At 39.8% G+C, this 20055-nt stretch overlaps 1 protein-coding gene across 1 annotated transcript in view; it reads left to right on the top strand.

Moving 5' to 3' along the window:
* The window catches only part of wdr27 (WD repeat domain 27), a 471702-nt gene that overhangs the window by 115311 nt on the left and 336336 nt on the right, over positions 1–20055 (top strand). The window contains exon 21 of the mRNA XM_060830707.1: positions 17766–17863. Coding sequence (XP_060686690.1) covers positions 17766–17863 — 98 coding nt within the window. The remainder of the gene's footprint in view (positions 1–17765; positions 17864–20055) is intronic.

Raw genomic sequence — 20055 nt, 5'->3', positions numbered from 1 at the left:
AATCAAGTGGGCTGCTTTGTTTGGATGGTGTCAAGCTTCTTGAGTGTTGTTAGAGCTGTACTCATCCAGGCAAGTGGAGAGTATTCCATCAGACTCCTGACTTGTGCCTTGTAGATGATGGACAGGCCTAGGGAGTCAGGAGGTGAGTTACTCAATGCAGTATTCCTAGCCTCTGACCTGTTTTTGTTGTCATTGTGTTTATGTGGCAAATCGAGTTGAGTTTTTGGTCAATGATGTTGGCAGTGGGGGAATTCAATGATGGTAACATCTTTGAATGTCAAGGAGTGGTGGTTAGACTGTCTCTTATTGGTGATGATCAAAGCCTGGCATTTGAGTGGTGGTGAATATTACTTGCCACTTGTCAGCTCAAGCCTGGATATTGTCCAGATCTTGTTGTATTTGAAGGTGGACTGCTTCATATCTGAGGAGTCACGAATGATGCTGAATGTTGTGCAATCATTGGCAACCATCCTCACGTCTGACCTTATGATGGAAGGAAGGTCATTGATGAAGCAGCTGAAGATGGTTGGGGCTAGGACACTACCCTGAGGAACTCCTGCAGAGATGTCCTGGTCCAGAGATGACTGACCCCAATAACCACAATCATCTTCCAATGTGTTAGGTATGACTCCACCACCAGAGAGCTTTCCCCCAATACCCATTGATTCCAATTTTGCTCAGACCCCTTGATGTCAAGGACTGTTACTCTAACTTCACTCATGGAATTCAGCTCTCTTGTCCATGTTTGAACCAAGGCTGTAATGAGACCAGGAGCTGAGTGGCTGTCACTGAGTAGGTTATTGTTGAGCAGGTACTGCTTGATAGTGCTATTTATGACACCTTCCATCACTTTACTGATGATCGAGAGTAGACTGATGGGGTGGTAAGTGGCTGGATTGGATTTGCCCTACTTTTTAGATCTGGGTCATACTTAGGCAATTTTGGACATTGTCACTTTGGTGCCAGTGTTGTAACTGTACTGAAACAGCTTGGATAGGGGAGTGGCAAGTTCTGGAGCACAATTCAGTACTATTGCTGGAATGTTGTCAGAGTCCACAGCCTTTGCAGTATCCAGTGTCTCCAACTGTTTCTTAATAGCACATGGAGTGAATTGATTGGCTGAAAACTGGTATCTGTGATGCTGGGGACCACTGGAGGAGGCCAAAATGGATCATCCACCCAGCGCTTCTGGCTGAAGATTGCTGCAAAACATTCAGCCTTAGCTTTTGCACTGATGTGCTGGGCTGTTCCATCATTGATATTGGAGATATTTGTGGAGCCTCCTCCTCCAGTGAGTTGTTTAATTGTCCACCAGCATTCACAACTAGTTGTGGCAGGACTGCAGAGCTTAGATCTGATCCGTTGTTTATGGGATCGCTTAGCTCTGTCTGTCACTTGCTGCTTATGCTGTTTGACATGTAAGTAGCCCTGTTTTTTAGCTTCACCTGTTTGACATCTCATTTTCAGGTGTGCCTGGTGCTGCTCCTGGCTTGTCCTCCTGCATTCTCCATTGACCCGGAGTTGATCCCCTGACTTGACGATAATTGTTGAGTTAGGAATATGCTGGAGGTTATGATGGTGGATATGATGGAGGTTATTCTCAATGGGAAAGTGTGATTTTGTCTCCACAAGGACTGTGGTGATGGTCACTTTTACCAATAATGTCATGGACAGATACATCTGCAGCTGATAGATTGGTGAGGCTCAGGTCAAGTATGTTTTTCCCTCTTGTTGGTTCCCTCACCACCTGCTGCAGACCTAGTCTAGCAGCTATGTTCTTTAGGACCCAACCAGCTCAATCAGTAATACTGTTGCCGAGCCACTTTTGATTGTGAACCTTGCAATCCCCCATCCAGAGTACATTTTGTGCCCTCACCATTCTCCGTGCTTCCTGTGAGTGTTGTTCAGCATGAAGGAGTATCGATTCATCAGCCAAGGGAGGACGGGACGTGGTAATCAGCAGGAGGTTTCCTCGCCCATGTTTAACCTGAAGCCATGAGTCGGAGTCAATGTTAAGGACTCCCAGGGCAACTCCCTTCTAACTGTATACCACTATGCTGCTTTATATTGAAGATATATGCAGAGATAATGATGATGGTGTCTGGGACATTGTCTATAAAGTGTAATTTTGTGAGTATGACTCTGTTGGTCTGTTGCCTGACAGGAGTTTTGGCACTAGCCCCCAGAGGTTCGTAAGGAGGACCTTGCAGGGTCAACAGGGCTGTTTCTGCTGTTGCCCTTTCTGGTGCCTAGATTAATGCCGGGTGATCCATATGGTTTCATTATCTGAGACGATATAGCAATTTGTACGAGTGAATGGCTTGTTAGGCCATTCAGAGGGCAATTCAGAGTTCAACCACAATGCTGTGGGTCTGGAGTCACATGTAGGCCAGACCAGGTGAGTATGGCAGATTTTCTTCCCTAAAGGATTTTAGCGAAAGAAATGGGCTTTTCCGACAATCAACAGTGTTTTCATGGTCATCAGTAGATTCAGTAGAATCTTAATTCCAGGTTTTTTTTATTGAATTCAACTTCCGCCTGTTGTTGGATTCAAACCTGAGTTTCCAGAATATTAATAGTCTAGCAATAATGCCCCTCGCCCATTGCCTCCCCTTATTTAACTGGAGAGCATAATGGCATCCTCATGTTGGACATGCTCTGCACTGTTTCTACTTCCCATTCTGCTCTTTGCAGGGAATTAAAATGTTCCCCAGCTAATTTTGGTGTAAATTTGCCAAATGAGGGCTGGTGGAGCACAATGTTGGCATAGTTACGTTTGTTGAAAATGTGTTGCTGGAAAAGCGCAGCAGGTCAGGCAGCATCCAAGGAACAGGAGATTCGACGTTTCGGGCATAAGCCCTTCTACGTTTGTCCTAAGTATTGTTAGTGCAGCAAGTACTGGGCCAATACCTTAGCTCAGAGTTGATAATCCCTTATATGCATTTAAGGAATTAACCTATTCAAACCTCCTTTGAATTACACAAAGTAATTTTGACAGGTGGATACGAGTGTTTGGAGTTGAAACCATATATGAAGCTCTCAGACATATTGTTCTCTTGGAAGAATTTAAAAATCTATTACCTTCAATAACAAGAACCCATGTTGCAAACCAAGTGGTTGTGAGTATTCAACAGACAAAAGTAATTTCTGATGATTTTAAGCCATCCATAAAACTATTTTTTTTTCCGTCACTCCTATAAACTTGAGAAGGATCGAGGGTATGAGAATGACTGAGAATGAGAATAAAGTAGATGTGCGACAGGAAGCGTATTTGTCCAAAGGGAAGACAACCCCTATTTCTTCATATGATGCAGCTAACCCATAATTATATTAAGGGGCACAGAAACTACTCAGACTCTTTTTGCTAGAGAAGGATCCAATTTTCTGTCTAGAGCCTAAAATGGAAGCTGAGATTTTCATAAGTGAAATATATGAAGAAAGCATCCTGGTTCCATTGTGCACAGTCAAATTGGTGTGTGATGTATTGTCTGGAACAGCTATTTGGAGTTGTTCAAAAATTATCAGTGGACAGAGTTGACATACGCCTGTGAAATGATTTGATTGTAGTAAACATTTTAGCTTTGCTCATAGTCACAGCAAATCCAAATGAGATTAAAGTGACAGAACAGTTACAGGAACAGATTCCAAGTATCTTTCCATTGCATATAGTAACTTGAGTAATGGCTAACTAATGCCCATCGCAACAGGTCAAAGTAATACCACAAGCAGATGTTAGCATAGCCAAAGTTTTCCTAAAAGAGGGGGATAATTAAATGGAGGTATTTGGCATGTTTTCATTAATTGAGACTCTGGAATCTGATCTAGACTGAAATTAAGCAAAAAAAACCTGAAGGCTGGAAATCTAAAATCAAAACAGAAACTTCTGGAGAAACTTAGCAGGTCTGGCAGCATCTGTGGAGGGAGAATTGCTAAGTTGCTCCAAGTAATTTCTGTTTTTATTCCAGACTTAAATAAGTTGGCACAGATGGCTCACACTAAAGCTGAGGCTAAGGGAATTCTGGAGTTATATTAAAAATGGAGTTTGGATGGGAAATGGATGGCGGTTCATCAAATGGCAGTGCCACCTATGTATTGTTAGGAGATATAACGAGTAGCATGTGGAATGCCTATGACTGGATATGTAGAGATAAGGAAAACTCAAACATTGATAAACAGGTATTTTACCTGACTGAGACGTAAAAAGGATGTAGTGTGACACTGTAAAACTTGCCCTACGTCTCAGGTAGTAGAAAAATCAAAACATGTAATTAAACCAGCACCTTTGATAGCCATGCCAGGTTATTAAGAATCATTTAGTTGAGTATTAGTGGACTATGTAGAATCATTACCAAAAGCAAAATCAGGACATCAGTAGACACAATTATGGATTTGACAACCTGATTTCCAGTGGCTTTTGCTTTGAGGATGATTAGATTAGATTCCCTACAGTGTGAAAACAGGCCCTTCGGCCCAACTAGTCCGCACCGACCCTCCGAAGAGTAACCCACCCAGACACATTCCCCCTAACTAAGGCACGTAACTCTATGGGCAATTTAGCATGACCAGTTCACCTAACCTGCACATTTTTGGACTGTGGGAGGAAACCGGAGCACCCGGAGGAAATCCACGCAGACACTGGGAGAATATGCAAACTCCACACAGAGAGTTACCCAAGGCTGGAATCGAACCTAGGACCCTGGTGCTGTGAGGCAACAGTGCTAACCACTGAGCCACCATGCCACCCCTTTTAGATTAGATTCCCTCCAGTGTGGAAACAGGCCCTTTGGCCCAACCAGTCCACACCGACCCTCCAAACAGTAATACACCCAGACCCATTTCCCTTTGACTAATGCACCTAACACAATGGGCAATTTAGCATGGCCAATTCACCTGATCCGCACATCTTTGGACTGTGGGAGGAAACCGCAGCGTTGCAGCTAAGATATTTAAACAGTTAACTCAGTTTTATACTTATTATGGGCAATGAATTGAAATACAAATGAGCAAAGTTGTAACTTCATGCCTAAAGTTTTCTAGAGCACCTCCAGAACATAACCAGTCGTCCAGATATAAAATAATTGAGATCAATCACATCTCATCCCCAAACCGGGAAATTTGGAGAGATATTCTGAATATCATGGTGGAATCCTATTATTATGAATGCCTGCAGGATTGGGATAGTTACTATTTTATTACTATCTTACTTCTTTATTCATTATGGCCACGAGACAAGAGTTTCATTAAAATTGATTAAGAAGTTCTTAAGATAAAAAGACAGTTCTTCGATATTGGATTATACGTACGTGTTTCTAGAGAAAGTGACAACAGCATGTAAAGTTGCGTTGGAGCATTTAAAAGCTTTCTGAGCACAAATGAAAGAATGGGCAAACATGCCAAATGCCCTCTCTTCAGGGTAAGTGGTGGCATTGTTATAATGTCACTGGATTAGTAACTACAAAAGTGAAGGATCTGGTAATGGTGAAAATTGGTGGAGATCATTGAGATCTCTATATGCACTTGCAAGAGTGACATGGTGGACATTGCTGGTAGCCAGAATTTTTTAGACTGCGTGCAATTTACATGCTAAATGGTATGATTGCAAATGAAGCATATCAGCATTTTCAAAATGCATGATTGCTGTCTTTCTCAATGTCCTCCTGTCCAGCAGAGGCAGAATCCATGCCTAAAGTTTTCTAGAGCACCTCCAGAACATAATCAGTCGTCCAGATATAAAATAATTGAGATCAATCACATCTCATCCCCAAACCGGGAAATTTGCCATCAAACTGAAATTGACAAGAAGTCAATGACTAGAATGACTTCAGCTCTATGACTTGATAGGCAGTCTGAAGAGTCATGATCAGAAAGACCCTACTTAGCCTCCCAATTAACCTATCCATAAATAGTCTTGCCTTCAAATAAATAACCTATATTGTTTCTTCACCATTCTTGTGTGTAATTGGTATATTTTTGTCTATGAAAATATTTCTTGCGCACACATTCGGTGTTACCATTTCTTTCCGTTAATAATGTCTTTTTCCTGAATTATCTGAAGAAGGGTCACCAGAGCCAAACTTTTAACTCTGACTTCAATCCACAGATGCTGCCAGATCTGCTGAGCTTTTACCTTCAACTAATTTATTGTGAATCTGGACAAAAATAGTATAGTCAATGGAATGTCAGGAGGTATTTGAGAAACTGGAGTTAATCCGAATGAATGAACTGATGTTGACTGCCCCTGATTTTAGCAAACCTTTTAAAATGGTAACTGATGATTGTGATTTACAGTAGGTGCAGTCTTATTGCAAGATGATGAGTTGGGAAAAGAGAGGCCAGTGGGTTATTTTTTAAGAAACCAGTGTCAGAGGAACCCAGTAGTAAAACACGAGACTTTGTGATTAGTATTTGCTCTTCAACATTTTGAAGTCTATGCCCAATAGGGTTGCAATGAAAGATTAATCTACATGCTAGCATTCTTTAAAATACTGAAATCTCAACATGTGAGATTGTTCAGGTGGAATTTTTATTGCAAACATTCAATATAAAAAATTTTCACGTTGCTGGTAAAAAAAAATGTGATAGTAAATGCATTACCTTGGTTGGAAAAATGATGGAATAAATTAAGAACATAAAAGAAAGATGACAAAAGGGATCAAGACATTTAATTCTCGTGTTTTCTTATCTATGTGTCATACATCTTGTGATGAGGCACTATTTTTGAAATGGCATTTCACCTCTCCTAATGGCAGAGGTGTGTAAAGATGATTTTTGTTGTTTTTGGACCATGTGTTAAAAATAGGAAAATAAACTGCTTTAAACCAAGAAAACTGTTTAAGACAATGTTTGCAGTTTTGAAAAACAACTTACTGAAGTATTTTGTGGATTGTATTTACAATGTTGTCTTTTTCAAGTAGTGAAGGGAGTATTCCAGACAGAATTGCACTATCTTTGTTTGTCCTGGCCAACTTTAGTCAAAGACAGTCTAGTTTAACAACTAAAAGGAAAGTAGTATTGATGCTAGAAATCTGAACTTAAAACAGAAAGTGCTGGAGAACTTCAACAGATCTGGCAGCATCTGTGGAGAGAGAAACATTTCAAGTTCAGTATAATTTTTCTCTGGAACTGAAAGGAGCTGGAAAATGGTGGGTTTTATGCTGCATAATAACCACATTTTGTAGCTCCTTTCAATTCTGAAGAAGAGTTGTACTGGTCTTAAAATGTTACTCTGTTTCTCTCCCCAAATATGGTGTGAGAAAGTGGGTGAATAGGGTTGAAAAACTTATCAGCCATGATTGAATGGCAGAGCAGACTTGATGGGCTGAATGGCCTAATTTCTGCTCCTCTGTCTTATGGTCTGATGGTCTTTATACTAGACCTGCTGAGTTTCTCCAAAACTTGCTGTTTTTATTCCAGTCCAACAACTAGTTGTTGTGGGCTTAGGAAATATCAGCTAGTAACAACCACTTAATTGGTTCCCAAGCAGGTGTCTCCAGCTTTAGGTATGTGGACAATGTAACAGAAACATCCAACCTGTGAATAGAAAGTATCCACCTTGCTCTCTCCCTTCTGTGTGAAGAAGTGACAGAAAATCCCTAGCAGCTAGCTACACTCCCTCATCTTTCTCTGTAAGTTGTTCTCAATGCAAACCCCTGTTGAAAGGAAACAGGCCAAAACTGTCTTCAGAGGCACTCGCAGGGTGAATCCTCAACCAGTGAGTGAAAGTCTGGAATCTGTGTATCCACAACATTGCATCATCAGCAAAGAAATGGAAGGAGTTGAAAGAAAGCTGAAAGCCAAAAGAAAACAACTCATTGCTATCTGTGATATGCACTGGTGCCAGAACTGTGCTTCTCTGATTTTCTGTATCCTCCCCCACACATTAATATTTGTGTCTTGTCTTGACTTTTTGTATATCTGTTTGTATGTGGATGGAAATTTTAAAAACTGTAGACTTTAAGTCATGGGATAAAAGTTAGCAATTCATGTTTCTTTCGTAAAAACTTTAGTTATAAAATATAGTTATTTTTCTTGTTAATGTGAAAGACGGAGTGCATATTCTTTTAACCTGAATTAGACAATTAGGTGAAATTGGGCTATTGATTTAGTTTTCACATTTGCAATGACTCCAGGAATAGTCTTGAGTTCTGGTGCACTGCTCCAATGAGTCATGATAACAAAGAAATTGTAACATGTATTCTTACTCCTACTTCTGATGTTAAGTTTATAAAATTAAGGACTTAATTTAGTTATTGGTCATATTAGCATTTGTATTACAATCTATTAGTAGTTAAGTCCTAGAACTTCCTCCCTAATGACATTATGGGTATACGTGCACCAAATGGACTGTAGCAGTTCAAGAATGCAACTTGCTACCACCTTCTAAAAGGCAAGTAGGGATGGGAAATAAGTGATGCCCGTATCTCATAAATGAATTAAAAAAAACATTTTCCTTCTTCTTAAGAAATAAGTCAATTAAAAGTCTAATTAAAGAGACTTGCTTTCTCACAGGATGTTAATGCTCTTTGGTGTTGGGTTAGATCAGGAAAGCTAAAAGTTTTCATTATAGCATTGCTAGGGACCCAGAGTGAAAGCAGTTCTTAAATAAATATGCTAATACTTGCTGGTTAACCAAATATGACACACTACTTCACATTTTAACTATCTAAGCAGAATTAGTTAAGGAATGTAAAGTTGAATTAGGCTATTGTATATTGAGAACAGCAGCAAGCCAGTAGCAAGGAACACTAATTGTTATTACAGATGTGTTAGGATTTGATATGGCAGTTACAAAATGGAACATTTATCCATCAAAGGAATATTGTGGTTATACATTCTGCCTGCTCTTATCCTTACAAGGAGAGAGGTCTTGCTTGCACTGGGAGGAAGCATCTGTTGTATCAGTGAGTAGTTGGTAAAAGGTGGAAAAGAATGAGAAGTATGTTTCCATTCTGCAGTTTGTCTGCACTGTGCTACCGTATAATAATGGAAAAATGTTGTACCCAAGGCTTACCAAAAACCTGGTTTCAATCTTATTTTATTTCCTCTGAGAATAGTTTTCTGTTTTGTTGAAATACCTAAGATAGATTCGTTCAACCTACATAATCTCTCCTAAGAGATAAAGCAAAAAGCGTGTGTGAATGTTGAAACCTCACTTTATTCTTTTTGTAATATATTTGTAGAATAACTATTTACTGACCTGTATGTGTTGAGGAATTCCATTTAACTGCTCGAAAAAAAACAGCTGTTACAAAAAAGATTTTGACATTTTAAAAAGAACAGAATATTTTAAGAGAACTCATGGCTCAGTATCTAGAGGCATTACATTCAACAGAAAGTGGTTAGATGAGGTAAATTACAAGACCTTTGTGAAGCATTGTTGGACTGCAATGCACAGACACTGTTATAGAAAGGATGGAATATTTCTACCATTGATCATAAACCTATAATCATTGGCCATTCAGCCTACATGATCTATACTCCACATTGTTTTCTTTTATTTGTTAATGGAATGTAGTTATCACTGGCATAGCTAGGATGTGATGCACATCCCTAATTGGCCTTGAATTGTATCGCACACTTGACCATTTCACATTGCTGTGAGTCTAGGGTCACTTTAAGCCAGACCACGTAAGAATGGTAATTTCATTCTCTACATCTGCTGTGGTGGGATTTGCGCCTTATTCTGGGACTCTGGATCACTAGTCCTGTAACATTGCCACTATGCCATGGTCTCCCTCCTGTCCTGCTGTCTCCACTGTATCTTAAATGTAGAAATTAAAAGGTAATCAGCACCTGGAGCATATTTTGAGAGAGCCTGTGTTTGACTTTCATATCACTGGCAAGTTGATAGCGAGAGGTAAGGATAAATTTAAGCTGATTTTAATTATGCCAATAATGTTTGGTGAGAACTATCTGTTCGGAAACTCTATCAATTCATTGACTGTGCAGAAAATTCTCTTCTCCATTGTACTCAACATGAATTGATTTGATGACCAACTTTGCAGATTCCAGATTTTCCTAACAGCCTCACTCAGAGGAAAGCTGATGTGGGATGTAAAATGCATTATACTGACAAGATAAATGCTGGGGCTCAGCTCTGCTCAAGGGTAAGGAGATGTCAGTAAAGAATTTGAAAGGACAGTCAGAATTTCAAAGCCAACTGTGAGTTTATAGACAGTGTAAAGAGGGCCAGCCTTTTGCAAGGGAGTCTAATGGCTGGAGAAATTTGAATGGGTTTGTGAAGGATTGAAGCAAATTGGCCCACTCAGTGGTTAAAAAAAATTGAATCTTGAAGGAATGAAACCATATTAAATTAGATTAGATTACTTACAGTGTGGAAACAGGCCCTTCGGCCCAACAAGTCCACACCGACCCACCGAAGCGCAACCCACCCATACCCCTACATTTACCCCTTATCTAACACTACGGGAAATTTAGTATGGCCAATTCACCTGACCCGCACATCTTTGGACTGTGGGAGGAAACCGGAGCACCCGGAGGAAACCCACGCAGACACGGGGAAACGTGCAAACTCCACACAGTCAGTCGCCTGAGTCGGGAATTGAACCCGGGTCTCAGGCGCTGTGAGGCAGCAGTGCTAACCACTGTGCCACCGTGCCGCCCATAGCTAAATCTTAATTGACAGAGGTGAGAGAGGATTGAGCTATACAAATTTCCACAAGTGAAAGAAGGCAGTCTTAGTAATTGAACTGATTTGGTGTGTAACTATGTTTGGGGTTGAAGTGTTAACTAAGATTCATCCTAATATGGCAGTTGGGGAAGTTGTTAGAGTCAATGTGACAAGCATGTAGCTGCTTCCAAGAGCCAAAAAGAGTTTTCCAAACTTATGAAGGAAATTTAGTGAGAGCTGGTTGTATAAATATGTGCAACTAGTAATCATAAGACCATAAGAAATAGGAACAGAGTATGCGATTTGGCCCCTTAAGCTTGTCCTGCCATTCAGTAGGATCTTGGCTGATTCGATATTCTTCAGGTCCGCTTTCCTGTCTTTTCCTCTACTCATCAAGTATCTATCTAAATCAAGCTTAAATAAAGGCAAGGACTCAGCCCCTAATCCTCTCTGTGGCAAGGAGTTCCAAAGACTCTTAACCCCCTGAGAGAAACAAATTCCTCCTTATCTCAATCTTAAGCTGATAGCCTTTATACTGAGACTTTGTCCTCTGGTCCTAAATTCTCCCATGAAGGCAAACATCCTCTCGGTATTTACTCAATTTTTGTCCAATGTGTGCAGGAGGGCCGACAAGAGGGGAAGCCACAATGGATCTGGTGCTTGGTAATGAACCAGGCCAGGTGATTGAATTAGTGGTAGGTGAACACTTTGGAGAGAGTGACCATAATTAGGTTATGGTTTAATGATGGAAAGGGTGAGGTACATACCACACGAGAAGAGTTATAGATGGGGGAAGAGCTATTATAATGTGATTAGGCAAGGCTTAGGAGGCATAGAATGGGGTAGCAAAAGGCAGGGGGTGGGAACAATCAAAATGTTGAGCTGATTTAAGAAACAGATGTTGCGTGTCCTTGATAGCTGTGTCTCTGTCAGGCAGGGAGGAAGTGATAAGGTAAGGGAACCGCGGTTTACTAACAAAATTGCAACTCTTGTTAAGCAGAAGAAGGAGGCTTATGTGACGCTGAGACGAGATGATTCAGATGAAGCAATGGAGAATTCCAGATTAACTAGGAAGGATTTAAATAGAGATTTAAGAAGAGGAAGGGGGAACACGAGCAGTCTTTAGCAGATAGAATAAAGGAAAACCCTAAAGCTTTCTATAGGTAAGTGAGGAATAAAAGAATGACCAGGGTAGGAATAAGGCCTGTCAAAGACAGAAGTGGGAAGTTGTGTGTGAACCCTGTGAAGATCAGAGAGGTGTTAAACGAATATTTCTCATCTATTTTCACTCAGGAAAAGGAGAATATTGTAGAGGAGAAGAATGTGATACGGGATATTAGACTAGAAAGGATCGAGGTTAGTTACGAACAGGTGTTATCAATTCTAGAAGGAATGAAAGCAGACAAGTCCCCTGGGCCGGATGGGATTTATCCGAGGATTCTCTGGGAAGACAGGCAGGAGATAGCAGAGCCTTTGGCCTTCATCTTTGAATTGTCATTGTCTACAGGTTTAATCAAAGGACAGCAGGCCAGGCAGCATCTCAGGAATAGGGAATTCGACGTTTTGAGCATAAGCCCTTCATCAGGAATCCTGATGAAGGGCTTATGCTCGAAACGTCGAATTCCCTATTCCTGAGATGCTGCCTGGCCTGCTGTGCTTTGACCAGCAACACATTTTCAGCTGTGATCTCCAGCATCTGCAGACCTCATTTTTTACTACAGGTTTAATACCAGAGGACTGAAAGATTGCAAATGTTGTGCCTTTGTTCAACAAGGGCGGTAGAGATGACCCAGGTAATTATAGACCAATGAACCTTACGCCTGTTATAGGAAACATTTTGGAAAAGATTATAAGCAGTTATAATAATTTAACAAGCAACAATTTGATTGCAGATCGTCACAATGGTTTCGTCAAGGACAGGTCATGTCTCACAAACCTCATTGAGGTTTTTGAGAAGGTGACCAAGCATGTAGATGGGGGTAGGGCAGTTGACGTGGTATACATGGACTTCGGTAAAGCCTTGATAAGGTTCCACATGGTAGGCTGTTGGAGAAAATGCAGAGGTGTGGAATTGAGGGTGATTTAGCAGTTTGGATTAGAAACTGGCTTTCTGTAAGAAGACAGCGAGTGGTGGTTGATGGAAAATATTCAGCCTGGAGTCCGGTTCCTAGTGGTGTGCCACAAGGATTGTTTTGGGACCACTGCTGTTTGTCGTTTATATAAATGACTTGGACGCAGGCATAGGTGGATGGATTAGTAAGTTTGCAGATGACAGTAAAGTTGGTGGAGAAGTGGACAGTTTGGAAGAATGTCACAGAGTGCAGCGGGACCTGGATAAACTGCAGAATTGCAAATGGAGTTTAATGTAAAGTGATTCACATTGGTAAGAATAACAGGAAGGCAGAATGCTGGGTCAATGGAAAGATTCTTGATAGAGTGGATGTGCAGAGGGATCTTCGAGTCCATGTACATAGATCCCTGAAATTGCCACCCAGGTTGATAGTGTTGTTAAGAAGGCATACGGTGTGTAAGGTTTTATTGGTAGAGGGATTGAATTACATAGCCGTCATGTCATGCTGCAACTATACAAAAGGCGAATGCGACCGCACTTGGAATATTGTGTACAATTCTGGTCGCCCCATTATAGGAAGGATGTGGAAGCATTGGAAAAGATGCAGAGGAAATTCACCAGGATGTTGCCTGGTCTGGAGGGAAGGTGTTATGAGGAAAGGCTGAGAGACTTGAGTCTGTTCTCACTGGAAAGAAGAAGGCTAAGAAGGGATCTGATGGAGACATACAAAATGATCAGAGGATTAGATAGGGTAGACAGGGAAAGTCTTTTTCCTAGGATAATGATGACGTCAGCTTGGACGAGGGGGGCATAGCGACAAATTGAGGGATGATAGATTTAAGACAGATGTTCCAGGCAAGTTCTTTACTCAGAGAGTGATAAGGGCGTGGAATGCCTTACCTGCTAATGTAGTTAACTTAGCCACATTAGGGGCTTTAAACAGCCCTTGGATAAGCACATGGATGATGATGGGATAGTGTAGGGTATTGAGCTTAGATTAATTCACAGGTTGGCGCAATATCAAGGGCCGAAGGGCCTGTTCTGTGCTGTCTTATTTTATGTTCTATGTTCTATGTTCAACCCTGTCAAGCCCCTTTAGAATCCTATGTTTCAATGAGATCACCTCTCATTCTTCTAAACTCCAGAGAATTGAGCCTTATGTGTTTAGCCTTTGCTCATAAGACAAAGCCTTTATATTGGGATCTCCAAGTAGACCTTCTTTGAACTGCCTCCAATTAAATAATATCTTTCCTTAAATAAGGAACCAAAACAGCTCACTGTACTCCAGGAGTAGTCTCACTCGCACATCGCACAGTTGCAGTAAGACTTCCCAACTTTTATATTCCAACCCCCTTGAAATAAGGGTCAACCTTCCATTCCTGATTACCTGCTGCACCTGTGTTTTTCTGCATTTTATACACAAGTCACCCCACGTTCCTTTGTGTTGCAGCTTTCTGCAGTTTTTTTCCATTTAAACAGTACTGTTCTTTTGTTCTCCCTTCCAAAATTTGCCAGTTTTTTCCCCACTTAATCTAATCAGTTGATTGTGAGTGTTATACAGTGTAATTAACTGAGATAAAGCTCTCACTAAAAGTATAGATGTGGACTCTGTTGAAAGACAGTTCTCCTCTAGTGTATAATGTCTCCTATACCCTCCATTGCCTAAGATCCCAATTCCCTCCCTAAGTTGTTTTGTCTCTCTGTCTCATCTCCTTAAACTCTTTGCTACTTAAAATTACATCAGTGAACAAGTTTTTGGTCACCTGTCTTGATTTCTTCTTATGTAGATCAGTGTCAAATTTTGTTTGATTAATCTCCAGTGAATTGTCTTGTGATGTAAGATAAAGAAGAAAGATTAGCAGTTGTTATTGCAGTTGTTTCATACATATGAGAAAAAAAAGGTTAGTATGACACAAGCCATTTGAACCATGGAACATTGAACGCATTACCTATATCATTGTGACATCCTGAAGGAAGATTCAGCATGACTTTTTCTGTTTTCTCTCCATTCAAGATGACTTTTAAAACAATTATGAGGTCATCTGTTCAAACCTGGCTGTTAGGAGCATAGGACCTGAGAGAATAGGATTTTAGACTAAGAGATTGGCACTTTGAGCCTGTGCTACCATTCAATAAAATCAATGCTAATCCAGTTTTGGTGTTATCTTCACTCTCTTTTCTGTCCACTATGACACTTGACTCCCTTGTTTATATGTTTGTTTTGAACATATGAGGTTGTGTTAATCCCCAGAGCTCAGAATTCCATGGGATGTTATCTTTGTTTTAGTCTTAATTCGAAGCAAATCCTGTTTCAGATATTTTCTTGAAGGTGCTAATGAACACAGTACTGAGTACATTTGCTAATAGCCACAAAGATTATACATATTCACTCCTTTGTGGAGAAAGAAAAGCCCACTGTTAAGATAAATAACATTTGTAGAATTACACTATGCATGCACCAGCAGTCTAAAGCTCTGCATCATGTAATCCTTCCATTAACATTAGTAATAAAAAAATGCCAGAAATACTCAGCAGGTCTGGCAGCATGTGTGGAAAAAGAAAGAGAGTTAAGGTTTTGGGTTGCTGAGCTTTCATCCAAACCCACATATCTGTGATGCTTTGCTTTTCTATTAAGATTATGATGCCTCTGAGAAATCCCTTCAAACACTTTCTGCTGGAATGTAGCTCTTCACCTTTCTGTAGGAAAACAATAATGCCGTAATGATTTAAGTTGAGAGCATATTATTTAGCTAATGTTAATAGTTAATTTTATGATAACAATATATTGTAGACATGCTCATTTTAACGCCACAAGAAATTGGAATAGTAATAGGCCATTCAGCCCTTTGATCCTTTTCCATCATTCAGTTAGATTGTGTTTTATTAGCAACTTCAGACAATTTCCCTGCACAATCCCGTATCTCTTGATATCTTTATTACATTGAAATTTATCTATCTCAATCTGCCCTTCTGGGGCAGAGAATTCCAAAGATTCACCATCCTCTGAGTGCAAAGATTCCTCTTCGTCTCAGTCCTAAAATACCTACCTCTCATTCTGTGTCATCTGGTACTCAACATGCCCCAAGCCGGGGGAAACATCCATCTTGCATCTACCCCGTCAAGCCCTGTAAGAGTTTGCATGTTTGAATGAGATCATCTCTCATCTTCTGAACTCCAGAGAAAAAGATCTAAGCTATTTAAACTTGCCTCACACGGCAGTCCTTTCATCCCAGGAATTAACTTTGTGTGCCTCTGGTGAACAGAAACACACTCTCTATATCAAGTATATCTTTCCTTGGGTAAGGAGACCAAAACTGCCCATAGTATTTCAGATGTGATCTCACAAGTTCTATATAATTGCAGTACAAAACCTTAATATTAATACTCAAATGTTCTAGTAAGAAAGGCCAACAAACTAACACTGGATAAAAGCAAATACTGTGGATGCTGGAATCTGAAAATGCTGGAAAATCTCAGCCGGTCTGGCAGCATCTGTGAGGAGAGAAAAGAGCTGACGTTTCGAGTCTAACTGACCCTTTGTCAAAGCTAAAAAAAAAGGGAGAAATAGGGAGGTATTTACACCAGGCTGAGAGAAGGTGAGTCATGGCTCCAGAAGCAAAGGGAGCAATAAAGAGGTGATGATGACAGTGCATAGAGAGATTATAGGGAGATTAGGAGCTGTGAATGACCAAGGCTGAAGCCAGTGCTATGTGACAAAATATGTGGGGGATGGGGGGGAATGGATGAAGCAGAGGCAAAATGGAAAATAGGGGAGAAGGGTAGCAAAGGGGGAGGAGGAGAGGTAAAAGGTGATGAGAGAGTGGGGAGCGAGAGAAAGAGAGACAATCAAGAAATAAGAAGTACAGAACAGTGAAAAAAATAAATGAAATAAAATTACGGAGCAGAATGAAAACAGAGGGGTCGAGATAGAATCAAACTAACATCCGGTTCTCAATAGACAATAGGTGCAGGAGTAGGCCATTCTGCCCTTCGAGCCAGCACCACCATTCATTATGATCATGGCTGATCATCCTCAATCAGTATCCTGTTTCTGCCTTATCTCCATAACTCTTGATTCCACTATCCTTAAGAGCTCTATCCAACTCTTTCTTGAAAGTATCCAGTATGAGACTTGAACCAGGAATTCCGATTTTCTGTCTGCACAGTTGCTGCCAGACCTGTTGAGATTATTCAGCATTTCAGTGTTTTTATCAATATCTTAATAGTTTGCTATATCTGCATGCTTACTTGCAATAACTGATGAGCAAGAACAGCCCAATCCTTTTTAAGTTCAACACTTCCCAATCTCTCGTCTTTTAAGAAATACTGCACCTTCTGTTTCTTTGTATGAAAGTGGATAACTTTAAATATTTCGTATTATATTTCCATCTGCCATTTTGTTGTCTACTCTTTTGCTTCTCTAAATTCTCTTGAAGTATTTTTGCTTGCCCTTCACAGTTCATGCTTGCACTTAGTTTTTATGTTATATACAACTTGGATAATTCCTACATCCAAATCATCGATATAAATTATGACTATCTAGGACCCAAAAAATGGTCCTTACAGCACCATTAGTCAGAGCATGAATACCTGAAAATCACTTACTTATTCATGCTTTCTGTTTTCTGTCTACTCATTTTCAATCTATGCTGATCCATTCTCCAAATCCTGGGTTCAAGTCCCACCTGCTGCAGGGTGTACAATATCTCTGAACACGTTTATTCGAAAATATCTATTCCCTTTATCTCTTGTTCATGAACCACTTGTATGTAACGTTGCTGACAGCTTTCTGAAAATCTGAATAAGGGTTATTGTGGTGCAGTTGTAGTGTCTCTATCTCTGAATTAGGAGATCTGGTGTCAAGTCTTACTCATTCCAGAGGTGTGTGATAACATCTCTGATTGAAAAATATCACAAGTTCTCCCTTTTCAATTTTGTTAATTTTATCCTCAAAGTTTTAGTTTATTTTCCCAAAACAATTAGGTATTCCATTTAAACATTAATTTACAGTCATGAAAATTGATATTTATCAGTAATCTGTGTGTTATCTTCATCTTGTTTTAGGGTTCAGTATTTTGTACCCAAGCTTCTGAATCCTATAATCTCTTTCTGACAACTGCGATAACTGATGGGATCAAACTGTGGGATTTACGGACACTAAGGTAAGAAAATATTCTGAGTGGACTTTTTTGTCATGTCCCTTTGTAAAAATAGGCTTCAAGTGATATAGGAATACAAACTTTAAGTATTTATGGAAATAAGGTTCATGCAGCGTTGATTAACTGGATTATAGATTTAGACAATGCAAAGTATTTTGCCTGTGTATTATTGAGAAAAGACACATCTAGTTTCAAGATCTCATCTTGTACTCATTTGCGCTATTCGACGGAATACTGGAACAACATTTTTGTAAGTATGAGAGGAACATCTTGATTGATTGGCAAGTGGTCTCGGATTGATAGAGATGGAGAGTGCATGACTATTGGCAGTCATCTACCAAACTTCATTTAAATTTAAAGCAGGCAGCTTGACTCAGACTGGTCAAGTCATTGCCTTGAGGAATGAACCAGGGTGGGATTGTTGTCTGTTTTGTTCAGTTCTAATAGGTGCAGTGTACATATGTATTCTTACTGTCGACAAAGAACATGGCACTGTATAGGTTTCAATATGTGCAAGATATGCAAATATGTCTCTCTATGAGTCCAATTGAAAGTCTTAAATTGGTTGTTAGCATAAGGCTTCACACATCAATAATTATGTACCAAATATTGTCCATTGTAGAATCAATACCAATGTTGGATACTGTTTTTAATGATTTAGCAAGCACAGGATGTTTGGCATGGCTAGTACATTGCCTGTTGTAAACATTTGACTTTATCCACCATGCTATGGAACGTATGGCCTATATATGTAGCATCACTTTGGCATTGAAATTATTATACCACATTCTTCATTTGTCTGATAGGCATAGTGTCTATTTAGCTTAATGGTAGCATCCCAATAGTGGCAAACACCACTCTGTTACTACTGCATATCAGCAGCAAGAAACATCTACCTTCACCTGTTGCTCAAAGTTTTGAGAACATGGCTTTCAACTGAAGAAAGCAATTAACAGTTATTCTGTGGTTCATTTCTAAGGAACATGTCTTGACTGGTCAGAGTCAAACTATTGGATTAAGTTTAAACAAAGTTTGACTGTTACCTATTAATCATCATTTAACTTGTAGATTCTCCATGGTAATCCCTCTACAATCAGCATCCACTTGCCAACTTAGCAGCACGCTGTTTTTAGACCGTATGAAAATGGTTCCCTTCACATTTATATTTTTGCAAATTGTCCTGAATGAATAAAAAACAAAATGCCTCATCAAATATGTATTTTTCTCAGTAATACTCAAGCTCCCAAATGACTATTTATATCCCTTCTAAATTAACTTAAAAGCTCTTACCATGTTGTGATGTGGTACTGTCCTTCATCTCCACTGGCACTTCAGACAAGTTTTCTCATTGAGATGTACAGAATATGGCCTAATCTTTAATTCACTCTAAACTTCACTATTTGCTTGCTATTTTGCTTTCGGTTAACATGGAAGTCAAAATTAGTTTACTTACAAAATGCTAATTTCAAACAATCATGATCACTGATAAATACTGAAAGTTGATGAAGACGTTACAAAAGACATTGCACTTCAAATTATGTTGAAACCCTGCAGTCGTAGTCATATTAATACAAGAAATCAGTTGGTTGAACTTATTTTTAACATACTCAAAAGTCGAGGTATAACGCTTTTCAGTATTAAACCAACAAATGGAAACTGGTGCTTGATATACTTGCTAGAATCCATCTAAAAAGGACACTGAGTGTTTTTCAGAACTTTGTGATGTTTTACTTAGAGCTGGTACAATTATCATTTCTGCCACGGTGTGCTTGACCCTTACCTCTGGGCAGTGACAGTTCTGACAGACTGGATTGCCAGGGAATTGATAGTCTCGAACTTCATGTAATTGGACCCTACTCAATCACTTACTCAGCGATTTAATGAAAGGAAAACCAAAATACAACCAAAATAATTATATTCGACCACAAGATGACTAGACCTGTAAAATCAGTCAACATTTCCAGAGAAATGTGTATGCGCATGCTAACAATGAGACCAATAGCACAATCTCTCTGGAGATGGCCTCTTAATAGGCCATTTCTTCACTCACAGGCTTAAAGGCCAAACAGAAAGCAAGGAGCTGAGGGCTTTTGCAGACCACTTGGGAGAGGTGGGTGCTGCTGACAGATTGGGAATGAGCAACATGTATCAAACTGCAGCTATCCATAAAGAATGAATGCAGATAAAAGATTGGG

This window comes from Hemiscyllium ocellatum, chromosome 10 (assembly GCF_020745735.1).
Source record: "Hemiscyllium ocellatum isolate sHemOce1 chromosome 10, sHemOce1.pat.X.cur, whole genome shotgun sequence".
Lineage (NCBI taxonomy): Eukaryota > Metazoa > Chordata > Chondrichthyes > Orectolobiformes > Hemiscylliidae > Hemiscyllium > Hemiscyllium ocellatum.
This window is presented reverse-complemented; position numbering and strand designations above follow the sequence as displayed.